This window comes from Phyllopteryx taeniolatus, chromosome 4 (assembly GCF_024500385.1).
Source record: "Phyllopteryx taeniolatus isolate TA_2022b chromosome 4, UOR_Ptae_1.2, whole genome shotgun sequence".
NCBI classification, from domain to species: domain Eukaryota; kingdom Metazoa; phylum Chordata; class Actinopteri; order Syngnathiformes; family Syngnathidae; genus Phyllopteryx; species Phyllopteryx taeniolatus.
Genome location: NC_084505.1, coordinates 32,242,610 through 32,257,013, shown reverse-complemented (window position 1 = coordinate 32,257,013; position 14,404 = coordinate 32,242,610). Strand labels below are relative to the sequence as shown.

Genomic DNA, 14,404 nt, shown 5'->3' with positions numbered 1-14,404 from the left:
AGGTGTATAAAAAGAGAAGTGTCAAAGTGAACTCATGCATTCATCTGCAAAATACCATTACCCGTTTAAAAGTTGATGTGTGTTCATTGCACAACATCTCAATGCGCTCTCTTCAATGGACTCCATGTGCAATTAAAATGATCCATGGGAAAATAAAACGGTGCTCTTAGGAACCTTAAGTGCAGCAGAAATCTTTTTTGTAACCTTGGCCAGATCTGTGCCTAGCCACAATGCTGTCTCTGAGCTCTTCAGGCAGTTCCTTTGACCTCATGATTCTCATTTGCTCTGACATGCACTTTGAGCTGTAAGGTCTTATATAGACAGGGGTGTGGCTTTCCTAATCAAGTCCAATCAGTATTATCAAACACAGCTGGACTCCAATGAAGGTGTAGAACCCTCTCAAGGATGATCAGAAGAAATGGACAGCACCCGAGTTCAATATATGAGTGTGACAGCAAAGGGGCTGAATACTTATGGCTGTGTGATTTTTCAGTTTTTCTTTTTTAAGAAATCAGCAAAAATGTCAACAATTAGGTTTTTTCTGTCAATATGGGGTGTTGTGTGTACATTAATGAGGGGGAAAATGAACTTAAATGATTTTAACAAATGGCTGCAATATAACAAAGTGAAAAATATAGGGGGTCTGAAAACTTTCCGTACCCACTGTAGAAGTTTGCGTGCATGCGTGTGTGTGTTTTTGTGTGTGTCTTTCATGTCTAAGTTGTCAAAGAAGTCAACGCTCTGCGTTGGAAACTAATTTCAGTCTTGAATAAAAAAAACTTGGGGGGCAGAACAGTGCCACAAATCTCCGCATTTGTCAAAACAAGTGGAAGCTGTTCCTTCCAATTCAGGTGACTGGCGGAGCTCGATGGCAGGAGACCGTGAAAAAGCAACTATAGAAATAATAAACGCCTGTCTTGTTTACACAGGATGTCTTCAGGAGCTACCAAAGATGACAATTCGTTCGGGTTTACATCTATCACGTTTGTATAAATAAATGATATACATGCCTGAACCTTTTGTCCAAAGACCAGCCATAAAGAAAACAAAATTTTAGCTAGTTTGGATTCAAACCATCATGTCATTAAACCATAGTTACAGTATGCTAGTTATCGCGGCATACACAGGAAGTCCGCTAACCTGCTTTCTGGGTTTGGTCACATGACATCCGGCATATAGCTCTCTTTTAACTCAGCAAACACCATCGTTATTATGTTAAATCCTAACATGCAACAGTTAAGAGATAATGCCACATACTCAGCCCTATCAGCCTCTCTCGTACACTCTAATTGAATCAGATATCGTATACACACACATATGCACACGCGCACACAGCATCACTATCTGCTTTTCTCGGGACCACCTTTCATTGCTTGGCTGTTCCACTTCACTGGCCTAACAGCTCATTCAGAATAACCTCTTTGAGAATTATTTCAGATGATGGCGAATAGGCCAAATTAATCCATCAAAAAAACGAAATTGGCTCTTCAATCGCATGCGTGTGTATGCGTGTCAAGTGCCATAAAATACGACTCCCTTTCTACCAGAGATGTTACTGTTTGTAGCGGACAGGTTAAAAAAAAAACAGAATTTCATTAATTAATTAATAGCAAATACCTGCGTTGTGTGCCACTGGCGTTCGGATCACTTCTGACATTCTGCCTTATTGCTCTCGTTATCAATGCTGTCATGTCATTTATCTGGCTTGGTAAACAGTACAGTTAATGCTAATAAAAGAGCTTGTTCTCAGCAATACAAGGTTATTAGCAGAACATGATCTTATCATTGGCGTTTAACTAACGATGAACAGACCACCAAAGTGAAACACAAACCTATTCGATTTGTTAGTATTTACACGGTTTTCGCCAAAGGAACTAATGGAACGAGAGCACATATTTAATAAAACCGTTGTTAACTCTACAGGCAACGTTTCACACGCTTAACTGTCATGCATGTGTAAAAAGAAGTCAATCTGTTCATTTTGACACAAAATAATGAAACAGTCAACTTTTATGACAAAAGTGTAATGTGACGATGATTTTGTTGGGGGATTTTTTATTTTTAATTAAAAAAAATTGACATTGTCAATGGTGTAAGAAGTTAACCACCGTGAAATGTAAGAACAACACTCTACCTTAGCTTTGATAACAAGTGATAATGCATGGTGACTCTGGGCCTAATTTACTAAGATCCAAAATAGCGGGCGCTAAATTGTATGCGCGCTCGCTCGAACAGATTGCTTTCGCTGTTGTCACCAGGTGTGCAAGTAGTGGAGACCGCCATATTTAAAAGAGGGTTTTGCACTTTAGGTAGTTACTACTAATGGTTTACACCATGGAGAACATCTGGGAGAACACCGCAAACACAAATTGAACTTTGCAGCGATGGAATTGGAAGTGTAAGTAGAAGTCAAACAAACATTACTCAGTTACAGGAAATAAATCTATTTATTGATATATATTTTTTGTTGGGATTTTATAGTTTCACACATGCATTAAAATTATCCATGCCACCTCTTCTTTTGCCTGCGCTACGCTGCCACCACTTAGTATGCTGGTTTGCACCTGCCTTTCACACACGCCATTTAAAGCCACAAAACCAGCCAACGCAATTTGTCTCAGGTTTAATAAATTAGAGTGCGTGTGCTAAATTAATCTATATGCATGTTCTCCTGCCACAACGTGCAGACTAAAATGCCAGCAATTGAAAGCGTTTGGTAGACGCAATTGCGGGTCTGCCCAGTTCGTGAATCAGCTTCCACATCTATGTGCATGCGGGATCAAGTTTGCACCTGTTTTTGCGCTTGCAAATTGACACGGAGTCAAAAAGGCCCCAAAAAGCACGATTTCACAAACCTAGAAACAAAGATAGCCACGAAAGTTGTCAGCAAAGCTGGAAACTAAAAACTCAGAAAGCACAAAAAAACAAAAGCATGGACTCCGGTAACAATAATTCTTACGACAATGGCTGGTCCAGGACGTGACAGAAGACAAGATGATCTGACAAAGTACAGGAGACTATTATTACTCGAGGAAAATGGGATTGGAGACGATCAGGGGTGGGAAGTAGAGCATCTGAAATGAGAAGAAACAATTGCTACAAAATAAATGCAGACATGACCACAAGACTCAAAACGTTGAGACATGACACGACCCTGTCGTAAATCAGGCCCATACTTTTTTGAATGTGAGTCTGTTTACTTCCTGCGTATATTCTTTGTCTTCTTCTTTGTTCTTGTTCTCTTTACACCTCATGTTGAGGTCCTTATTCAGGCACACGTCATTAAAAAGCCAAAGAAAAAGCAAAACACACTCACAGTTACTCCTGAGAGATGCGCTGAGATGAATGGGTCTTGCACGATATGTTGAGTTCTCACGTCTTACCAAATTAGAGCCACAAAAAGCCAAAGAGAAAGCAAAAAACACCAGATCAGGCCAAAGTTTCTTTTGAGGCATATTTTGTTCGAATTTTGAATTCTACTCTCTCGGGACCATTCGTCTTCAGAGGTTCTACTGTTGTCAAATCTTTTTAAAGGGGACTGATGAAAAACGGGGATAATAGGGAAGAAGGAAAGCAATCCGATTTGTCTTCATTACTTGCGATAAGGATGAATGGAGAGTAGCAAGCCTGCGTGTGCGACCGCGCTTGCCTCGATGCACGCGTGTGCTGATTAATTATACTTCAGAGTGAATCAATAATGCTTTTATTACCAGACCAGTCAATATCCCCATAGCCCTGAAATTAGACAGCCACGCTCCCTTAAGCTGTGTTTTTTTTTTTTTTTTTGCATCTACACACACACTCTGTCATCTGCTAGCTACTTCTGACGCTAACGTTCAGTTGCCATCTTTCTAATTGAATAGTGGAGACACAGACTAATGCTATTGCAGTGCCTCGTCTTTGAGGCAGCAGCTGTTATGTCCAGTTTCATCTCATCAGCGCGCACGTGAACGTCGCAGAGCTGCACAAGTGATGAAAATGTATATGCGCGCCTTGTACTTCACGGGAGAATGAATCATTGCGGAATTTAAAAATTGTCGACAATTTAAAAGCAGATGAATGCAATGCAGCGTTATGTGAAGTATTGATTTAATGTAGCCTCCAGTTAAATTCATGACTCAACATACTTCTTTACAAGGAAATAAGGTGTGTGTGTCATCCCCTACTTCAAGGAACACAGGGACACATGAGAAAAAGCTGTATAATCTGAATCTCTCTCTCATGTTTCCCTTTGCACTTCCGTTCTTCGTACGTGCAGAGCGTCCCCAGCCGCCCAGGAAGTTGTCCGTTCCCCAGGATGGCGTGGAAGCGCGCCGCCTTCGCCTTCACTGGGTGACGGGCAGCTCAGGCTCCTCCCCCGTCAGGTACTTGACCGTGCAAATCAGAGAGCTGCCCGACGGCGACTGGATCCCAAATGCGGCAGACATCCCGCACAACTTGACCGCCTGGACCGTTGACAGGTACGCACAATTCCACTCAATTGTGTTAAACTGGACATAAGGCAAAAATAACTGGTGTGTGATGGACCAGTTCTTGGAGCGCTGACAGTGGACTACGAAAGACAGTGACATGACACCACAAAGAAGGAGCGAGTGGTCTGGAGTCCAAGACCGGCTTAAGAACAGGCAGCGACTTTAAAATTCTGGCAGTGGAAAAACACAAGTCAGATCAGAGTTGAATTTACCAAAACACATACAGTGGTAATCCGAACTAAGCTTTACTCGCTCGACAGAACTTGGTAAATGTGTCCTTCGTTCCTCCTTGGTGAAATCTTCAGCATCCCGTTGCTGAATTCTGTACCTTTGCAGTTTCGTGACTTGCCGTGGGGACATCCTGGATGTGCAACTGAAGAAAACACAGCGCACAAAATCACCAAAGTCCTCGGGCCTAGAACTCACACTTCAAGGCACTTTCAAGCATCGTCCTCAACTTTGTCCCAGTGCGTTGTTGCCAGACCAACCCTCTCTGGGCTTGACGCCTTTTGTAGTTCCGATCCGAGAGGACCCGCAACCCCACAGGGCCTCTTCTTGTTCCTTATTGGACCGGTACCGCTCAGTATCACACATCATCTCTCAGGGCCTTTGTAAAGAATGTGTGAAATAGGAGCTTCTAGGTATGAAAAGTGGAGGAATAACTCCCCCCATTCGATTATTTAAAGTTTTTGTTGTGTTTTGTTTTTTTAAATGAGGCAAGATGTTTTAAACCTACTTCACATTTTAAGCAGCGAGTGCACAGGAGAGCAGTAGCATTTATTAAAGCACTCCAGTAGATTGCAACATTTTGTGTTATGAGTCCATGCTTGTTTGTGCTGACTCTAATGACTCTAAATTTGTCAACGTGAGTAATATTATTATTATCACTCTTTGCCTATTAATGCAGTCACCTTGCTCTGAGGAGGAAATGAAGATAAGATATTGTGGTCATACAGCAGTTAAACAATATGTGTGCTTATTATTCCAGACCCTTCCCCGCTATTTAAGACCAGTGTAATTCTCCACAGCCTCGCAAGAAAAACGATTTACTTATTTTTCTTCATTGGTACTACAGTGTGAACAGAAAGTATACGGGAATGGGAATTATTAAGAAATGCGACCCGTGTGTTTGCGCAGGTTGAAGCCTTTCACCTCATACAGGCTGCGGATGGTGGCCACCAACGACATCGGAAACAGTGTCCTCAGTAAGGAGACGGATGCGGTCACAACCTTGCAAGATGGTGAGAGGCTGGACAACGGACACCCGCTGGGCAGATGACCAGATTTGCTTGACTTCTTTACCTAACCTTGAAAGGGATTTAAGGGGGGGCAGTATATCCACAAATCGTGCCCCCCGATTCATCGCCGGCTGTATCATTGAGAATGGATAAACGCTGGCTGCTTTTCTCCTTTCAGGAGAGTAATCACAGATGACTTTAATTCCCTTTACTGTGACTGATAACAAGCTGAAATTTAAATATGCTGTAGGAAGTGCGCGGCAATAGACGGAGGTCTACCTGTCAGTGAGTGATGGAGGCCCTAACGCGATATCGAATGCAATGTGCAATCAAGTCGAACATTATTACCGAAAGTGAATTTCCATGAGTTGACTGGGAATGCTTTAATTGCTACAATTTAAAAAAAAAATGCCTTTTTTATCGTTTTTGTACATTTTTAGAAAAAAATTCAGTGCCAGTATCCGGTGTTCTAAAATCGATAGTTGATTAGAGTGTTTACATTAGGCAAAAAGTTCCCAGGAGAACAATGCAAAATAGTCTTTTCCTACTGCCTCCTTGCTTTGGCCAATAAGGTATATGAATAATTGTTAAAAAGTACAACAACAAAAAAGTTTTTTTTTAAATTCACCTTTCGTCTTTTGACTTTGGTATCGTTTCCAGCTAAAACATAGCCATTCAACAAATAAAATGCCTTATTGACATTTGTGCTGGAGATTTTGTATTGTTTACTTTCCACAGCAAACATTTCTTGTGTAACTTTTACATTATTTCGTTTTTACTTAAAACACAACCCCGGAGTTGCATCCAAGTTTCATTATATCTGCATCACAATGATAATGACAATAAAGGCTTTCTATTCAATTCTAAAAAGACACTTTTTAATGCAAAATTCAACTAGGGTATAAATAACTGTTTTTCTTATTTTGTATTATTTGTAATTGTGCATTAAATTGTACTATGAATTATTTACCTTTAGAAGCTGTATTATTGATTAATGCCAAAATGCATTAGAATATAATATTATTATCAAATTGTATTTGTTCTCAATGAATGTCTTAGACCTCACGGATGTGCGGTACTCTCGACAGCTGATTTAAAAAAAAAAAAAAAAAAAGCTCCCACTGTATGAGAAAATATGTACTTAAAAATAACACAATAACAGTGCAGAACTGTAATGCTAAGAAACGAAGTCCGTCTATTTATAATAAAAACGCCCTTACCGTCTGTGTTCCAGCTCCCGACGAGCCTCCTGAGATCATCACAGTCAAACCATCAACTACCACCTCTGTCCTGGTCCAGTGGAAGGTAATGTCGTGGCAATATGTTCTTTATTACGGTAATAAAATTAAAAAAAACGTGAACATCAATATTTGTAGTTATTTGTGACAAGAAGAGCCCTTGCGCAGAGCAAGCAAGTGGAATGCAGTATAAAAGGTCTTGTGGCTGACACGGCAGCACTAAACAAGAGCCGCCTCGCTGCCGCAAACATACAATTATTCAGTGCGGTACCACGTTGTGGCGCAACATGTGGCGCCAATAATGTCGAATGGAAGAAATGCAGCGTAATTAAGAGCAAGAAGAAGAGGCAGAGAAGGTCTCCAACTGAGCGCCAGTAATGTTGTTCCCACAGAGCAGAGAGAATATATGCCTGTGAGTGTTGTTGTATGCTCTATTTGGTGTTTAAATAACAGATGTTTGAAGGTTTATAATTACAGCACATCTCTGCTTACGTCTGTTAGCGTTTCACATTATATGTTAGCACTAAGCTAGCGGACTTTCAATCCACGAAATTACATGGCATCGCTCTGTTTAAATATGCAATGTTTCACTCTCTTTTGTTTTCTTGCGTGAGTTTTACAGTGAACTTCTTCAGATTCTTGGTAGTGGGACGTAAGGGCATGACAGTCGAGTCGACTAATTGATGACGACTTTTACATTTTTTGTCTCGCTCTGCGCGCCCCCTAACACGAGCTTGCTCACTCTCTCCTCGGTCGTACAGGCCCCACGCCCCCTGCCTCGTTCATCCGATCACATTCCGATTTCCATGTCCTCACAGACATTTGGAATTTGTAAAACTTTGAAATCAATAACTGGGAGTGACAAATAAACAGCTTGAAACAAGCACGCTCTGCCTCTTGTTTGGAGAACGGTGCAAGCCAGAGAGGCTTCTTCTTTCCGTTTCCTCAAAGTGATGTTATAAGATAAGAGTGAGAACAGGGACTGAGGAATACTTAGAAAAATGTCTTTTAAAAGGTTTGTGTTTTAATAAGTCTGAATGTGTTTCAAGCATTTAGGAGGGATTTCTTTACATGGCAGCTTTTCACCTATTCACAGTGGCCCCAAACACAATTGTTTACAGTTATTTGGAGCAGGGAGTGCAAATATAGCCTTGCTGCTTCACTAAGAGATTATCTGATCACAGGTAGCAGCCTTTTCTGATAACCGTCCATTACCGTAGCCGACCATTATCTGCTCCCCTGACAGGCGTCAGACATACACATATTTCAAGTACAGTCCAAATACATGTTAATAATTCACCGGGGTGATAAAAGCCCTATAGAATGTGTGTTTGTGTTTTATACATTATTCATCAAAGTGGGAAATGTCAGAATAATGTGACAATTGAAGGGGCGGTACGTGCACGGGCAGAGGGACAGACGGACAGTCCGAGGTGTTGAAACGCAGACAGCCTTTAAGTGTCTTCTTCTTCTCCTTCGGGCTTAATGGCAAATGGTGTGAAAGCAAAGTCGCCAGCGATTTCATCACCTTTTATTAGCCACTCAAGCTCTGCGCCCTTTAAAAGTTGTCTTTGTCAGCTTGACTGTTTCCCGTCAGTCAGCACTCCTGAAAAAGGAAGCCTCAGAATTTACTCGTTAGGCAATTAAGGACCGATTTCTTCCGCGCCTTCCCCCAGCGACCGAGCGACGACCGCATCAACGGGGTGCTGACGGGATACCGGCTGTATTACCGAGAGCTGCCGTCCAACTCGTCTTTCGCTGCTGAAATGCTCCAGGGAAGCAAAAGCGCCACGGACGCCCGCATCACAAGTAAGTCCACACACGCACATGCACACGCACACTCACACACACTCAAGGTCTTCTTTAAAAATAAACTGAAACATAAGTTCACAAGAAGGTTGTACCCTGTCATTTGATTGTGCAGCGCTCTTATTGTGTTGTTTGGTCACTATTAAACATGAAACATATTGCAACATTTGCATCCAGACTGTATGGTTAATGATTCATAACCATACTTACTGCAGTGTGAGGATATTCTTCTGCCTCGAGTATGTTTTACATGCATGAAATAAACATTTACTGTAGCCCATGGATGCGTCATTGGGAAAGAGAACACAGAGCAGGGGTGGGCGAACTTTTGTGTCTAAGGGCCACATTGTATTTTCAAAATGGACAGACGGGCCAGGTCATTTCTAGATGAGACAAAGAGTCAATTGGTGATGTTTTTTTTTTTTTCAGTAGATAATGGCGTATAAGTTCCCCACCAAAAAAATAAAAAATAAAAATCGGAGAATAGGCACATTTGCGAAAGCCAAACAGCGAGTATGCGGTGGTTTACTGTTTATACCTATTCAAAACATGTAAAATTCATCATTTGGATACAATCATAATTTAAGCATTTGTTTCCTTTTTGTTATTTATAAGTTATTTAATAACCAATTTGTTTCATTTTGAAAAGTACAATTAGTCCCTCGTTTTTCACAGAAGTTTGTGGTAGATAATAATCTGTGACGTCGCGACCATATATTTATTTGATTATATCTATGTATATTAACGCTTTATGACCCTCCCCACACTCTTACAGTATTATTTCCCAACTCTTAAGGCTGCCGCACACCGACCGATGCGACTGAACTGTCGCTGTGTTTGGCAACTGTTTTCACGAGCGACGAATCGGGCGGCCTCATGTTTTTGTCGCCATTACCAATTTGAATCAGCGGTACACGCCGTCGCGACCTCGCAGATTGCAGCCTTTCGAAAATTCATTTCCGGGTTTAAAGCCGGCGAGAAAGTTGAACGGCTGCCGTATATAAAATATCAACAATACTTTAATTATATTCATAATGTGCTTGTAGAAGATGGTACATTGAAGTGAATGGGAGCCGGTGAGCCCCTTTTAAAATCTCCACACTCTGGCTTTTATTCTTGCCTACGTCCACTCTCTTTAGCAACCCGCTTCTTTTATTACTAATTATAGCCATTCTAACTATTAATCTATCTTTTTATGGTTTAATAAATGTGATAAAATACAATATGCTGTATGTGTGACGCTTTGGTAATGTAACAGCTCAGTGGGACAGATTAAAGAATTGAACGAGTGGTGTGTGGCTGTAACTTGAATTAGACAATCGTTCCTTCGCTCCTTCAAACTTAAAGGCTATCAAAAGTCTTTTTGTGGTCGATAAATGTTAAATGGATTGCAAAAGCCATTTATCAGTGTTCTCATTCGTTCATCTTTCTCCTCCAAAGCCAAGAGCACCTTCAAGACCGTCAGCAGCTCCTCGCTGACAGAGTTCGAGTTGACACGTAAGTCATATCGCCTGGTTGTTAGTTGACTCGATCAGTGGCGTACAAGTTCCTTCAACTCGTTCAAATTTGGGGCCAACGTCAACTGAACTCAGTGTACAAAACCAAACCCCAATGAAGTTGGGACGTTGTATGAATCAATTGAATACACTTTCTGGTAAACTTTGTTTTTTTTTTTGTTTTGCTTTTCAAATATTCACTCATTTTTAATTTGATACCTGCAACAGATTCCAAAAAAAGCCGATGTTTTTTTTTTTGTTTTTTTTTTTATTATTATTCTAAGAATTCAACATTAGAAGTTCCACTATAAGTGGACCTGTCAGCCAAATTGCGCTCAATAAATTCTTGCCAATTTGGTGTTTCCTTTTCCAGAACTGAAGAAGTTCAAGCGCTACCAAATAGTCATGACGAGCTACAACATCGTCGGCGAGAGTCCTCCCTCTGAACCCGTCGACGTGTCCGTTGGAGAGGCAGGCAAGTGAAAAACCGTCGGCTTTTGTTCCGACAAATCCTGTTTATGGCACTTTGTGAGCCAGCGGCTTGCGTTGATTGAAGTGTTTCGTTAGCCTCTATCTGCTACGCGCTTTGTTGGGTTTTACTTTTGCTGCAACATTTGGTCTAAGTTCTCCGACGAGTGCTTGTGTTGCATCATTTCCGTACAATGCAGACCTCCAGACCTCTCTGTATAGACTCCATTTAGAATTCGTCATCAGCATTAAACTTCTAGTAATCTTGATCCTTCATTGAAACTAGAGCTTTTGGGTCTTATCGCTTTAGGTCTATTTACCATTTCAGTGCTTTTTCTTGTGTCCCCCCCTCCACCCCCTTTGTAACAATATAGTACAACATGAAAATACATAATACACTCATTGTTCACTATTTCTCTATTAGCTTTATAATATATATATTATAGATGAATAGTGGAGACGATGCTGTTAGATGTGTCCCATGAGGGTGTTTGCCCTTCCATTTGTTTGCATTAAGTATGAATTAATTAATAATGGAAGTGGAATTCATGTGTTCCAATCTTTAAACTGTCAAACCTTTGCCATCAAGAAATGTTTACAGGTCATTATTCAAGTATGATGTTAGCGTAGTTCATTGTTGTTTACTTTAAAAAAAAAATGTAAATGTTAACAGTAAACTTAAAGCTCTAAATGTAATGTTTTAATAACGGCTTTGTTTTTTTAAATCCTTTTTTTCTGTTTTTTTGCTCTATAACAAAAGACAAAGAAATGGCAAGGAAAAAAAACTAGGAAAAATTACCTGCGGGACTCTTTTTTCTTTTTACCATATTTTCGTATTTTTTACTTTGTGTTATTTATTTTATTTAATTTTTTACTATTTTAAATAACATTTTGATCACATATTCTTGTTTTTGTATTATATTAATATTATTTTCACTTCCATTTTTTAACATACATCCTTGATTTTTCTTTATTACATATATATTATATATATTTCTTTTTTTATTGCACCATGTGTTTTTTCTTGGCTTTAAAAAATCTATATTATTTATTTGTATATATTAATATTTATTATATTTTAGCTATTATTTTAAATAACGTTTTTTAACTATACATACGTTTTATTTTATGGATTAGTGTTGTTATCACTTGCGTTATTTTAAAATTATTTTAATTTTTATGTATTATGTATTTATTTTTATTTTACTCTTTTAAGTCACTTTTTTCACCGTATTTTTCCCCCTTTGGCCAGTTCCTTGGCCATATTTTATGAACTTTAATTCAAATTTTACTGTATTATGGTTATCATTGGACAATCACGTTGCTGCTTATTCCTTGATTCCCTCCCCATAATGAATATTCGTCACATTATAATTTCTAATATTAGCCATATACAGTACACTATGTGCAGTCCCAACTTGTTGGAACAGCTGCTGTTTTTTTTTTATTGTTGTGTTATGTGCCAGCAGGCGCAATGTTATGAATAGAAGAGTAAAGAACTGATTTGCTACGTTTGTTATTGGCAGCTAGCAATAAATAAATAAAAGTCCAGAATGTTCTTTCTGACGAAATGGTTGAGAGATGGGTTGCTTGGCAAAGGAGCCAGCTGCCGCCGAGACTTAAATGTTACATAGCGTGAGGCTCTGAGCCACTGTTTGAATGACAAACAGAGCAGTCGGCTGGCCTTGTCTGTTGTGGAAGTGCGCACGTCTTGGATGTTTACCTTCCACCACACAAACAAAACGATCAAAAGATTTTTGTTGGCGCGCACAACCTCAAATTCATATTCAGGAGGGGTTGTGCATTTTTGTCAGCTTGAGAAGGCCACACGTATCCCAAGGTGAGAAATGAGTGGAGGATAAGCAGCGTGCAGCGGGGTGGCAGAAATGGCTGGAGGGTGTTGATGATGAAATGCGGTGATATGGCCTTTTTTTTTCTGCGTGTGCCCCGGGTGCATGGCCGCAAACTGCTTGTGCATGTGTGGTCACAGTGATTTCGAAAGGCTCCAGCCCCCGGGCCCTCTCTAATTGGGAGGGCTCACCATGGAGCCAGAACAAAAAACTTGAATAGTTGTGTGAATTAACTGCAAAAATATGACGTGTTGTTGCTACAATATAAAACAGGGCGTTCACCGGCTTGCCAATCAATCACGGAGCGATTTTAAGTCTCCTTATATGCTGCACTGCATTTTTGTTTTTAAATTAAACCACAAACGACATGGTGCGATTGTCAAGGAAGAAGCGGATTGCCCTGGCTGCTCAAGCTATATTATAATAATACAAAGAGAGAAAACATGCAAGACATAAAGGAGAGTGTGTGGAGAGGCTATTGGCCATTCATTGACTGCATGACAGAGACTCTCCATGCTTCGCTTTTTAGCCACAGGTAAATATGAAACTATAAATACACTTAAGTATTATTGTAAAACACAATTTATATGGACATACATACTGTATTGGTACACCTTAGCAGTGGCCAGCTAGATCTCTTTTTGTACCCGAAAAGGTCATTTTTGTTGTGAAAATTCATGTGGCATTTTTGATTGGGGCGGCACGGTGGCCGACTGGTTAGAGCGTCAGCCTCACAGTTCTGAGGACCCAGGTTCAATCCCCGGCCCCGCCTGTGTGGAGTTTGCATGTTCTCCCTGTGCCTGCGTGGGTTTTCTCCGGGCACTCCGGTTTCCTCCCACATCCCAAAAACATGCATTAATTGGAGACTCTAAATTGCCCGTAGGCATGACTGTGAGTGCGAATGGTTGTTTGTTTCTATGTGCCCTGCGATTCGCTGGCAACCAGTTCAGGGTGTACCCCGCCTCCTGCCCGATGACAGCTGGGATAGGCTCCAGCACGCCCGCGACCCTAGTGAGGAGAAGCGGCTCAGAAAATGGATGGATGGATTTTTGATTGGCCGTTACATCTGCAAAGTTGCAGCGCAGCTCACTTACGATTAAAATTTGGAATCACAGCAAAACTAGTTGGGGAGGGTCGGCCGCTCGTGAAAACTCGTAGTTTTCGCAGAACCCTGCACACTGCACGTCAGTTCAATACATATCAGTGCCAATAAAACAAACAATCAATTCAGATTTTTAAAAACAATTCACGAGCAACAGGCATATTTTTTTTCCAAAGTTGTACTTTTGAAATTCACTTGTTTAAATATGACTTTATTCCCTCTTTAAACTTTGACTTGAATAACATATAATTAACATATAACTAATATAATATCGGAAGAGTACGACTTTATTTTCATGCGATTACGACTTTTCATCCTGACAAAATACATCTCTGTTCTTGTAAAGATTCCAACTTTATGCTCATAACATTCCTTTTTATTTTTCAAAAATAAATAAAACTAATAAATACAAAATGAATTTGTTTTCGTAAAATTCTGACTTTTTCTCAAAAATTGGCAACTTTATGGTAGTTACTGTATGTATTTAATTGCCGTTAGGATTATGAGGCACGACTTGGATGAATTCCTCCCTATAAAATGTTGTGAAGTGCTGGTGTAACATTTCCCGTGCTGTTTCCTTCACAGCTCCATCAGTGGCCCCCCAGTCCATCCGAGTGTCCGCCGTGTCTCCCTCCAGCCTGGAGGTGAGCTGGGACACGCCCCCCCTGGAGACCCAGAATGGACTCATCCAAGGATACAAGGTGAGCGAGGGGCTCAAAAGCAAACGAGCG

General features: G+C 40.4%; 1 protein-coding gene across 1 annotated transcript in view; it reads left to right on the top strand.

Annotated features, from left to right (window-relative positions):
- Positions 1–14,404, top strand: part of sdk1b (sidekick cell adhesion molecule 1b) — a 277,239-nt gene that overhangs the window by 247,954 nt on the left and 14,881 nt on the right. The window contains 7 exon segments of the mRNA XM_061771792.1: positions 4,259–4,460; positions 5,610–5,713; positions 6,945–7,015; positions 8,625–8,757; positions 10,198–10,254; positions 10,627–10,728; positions 14,259–14,374. Of these exon segments, the coding sequence (XP_061627776.1) occupies positions 4,259–4,460; positions 5,610–5,713; positions 6,945–7,015; positions 8,625–8,757; positions 10,198–10,254; positions 10,627–10,728; positions 14,259–14,374 (785 nt within the window).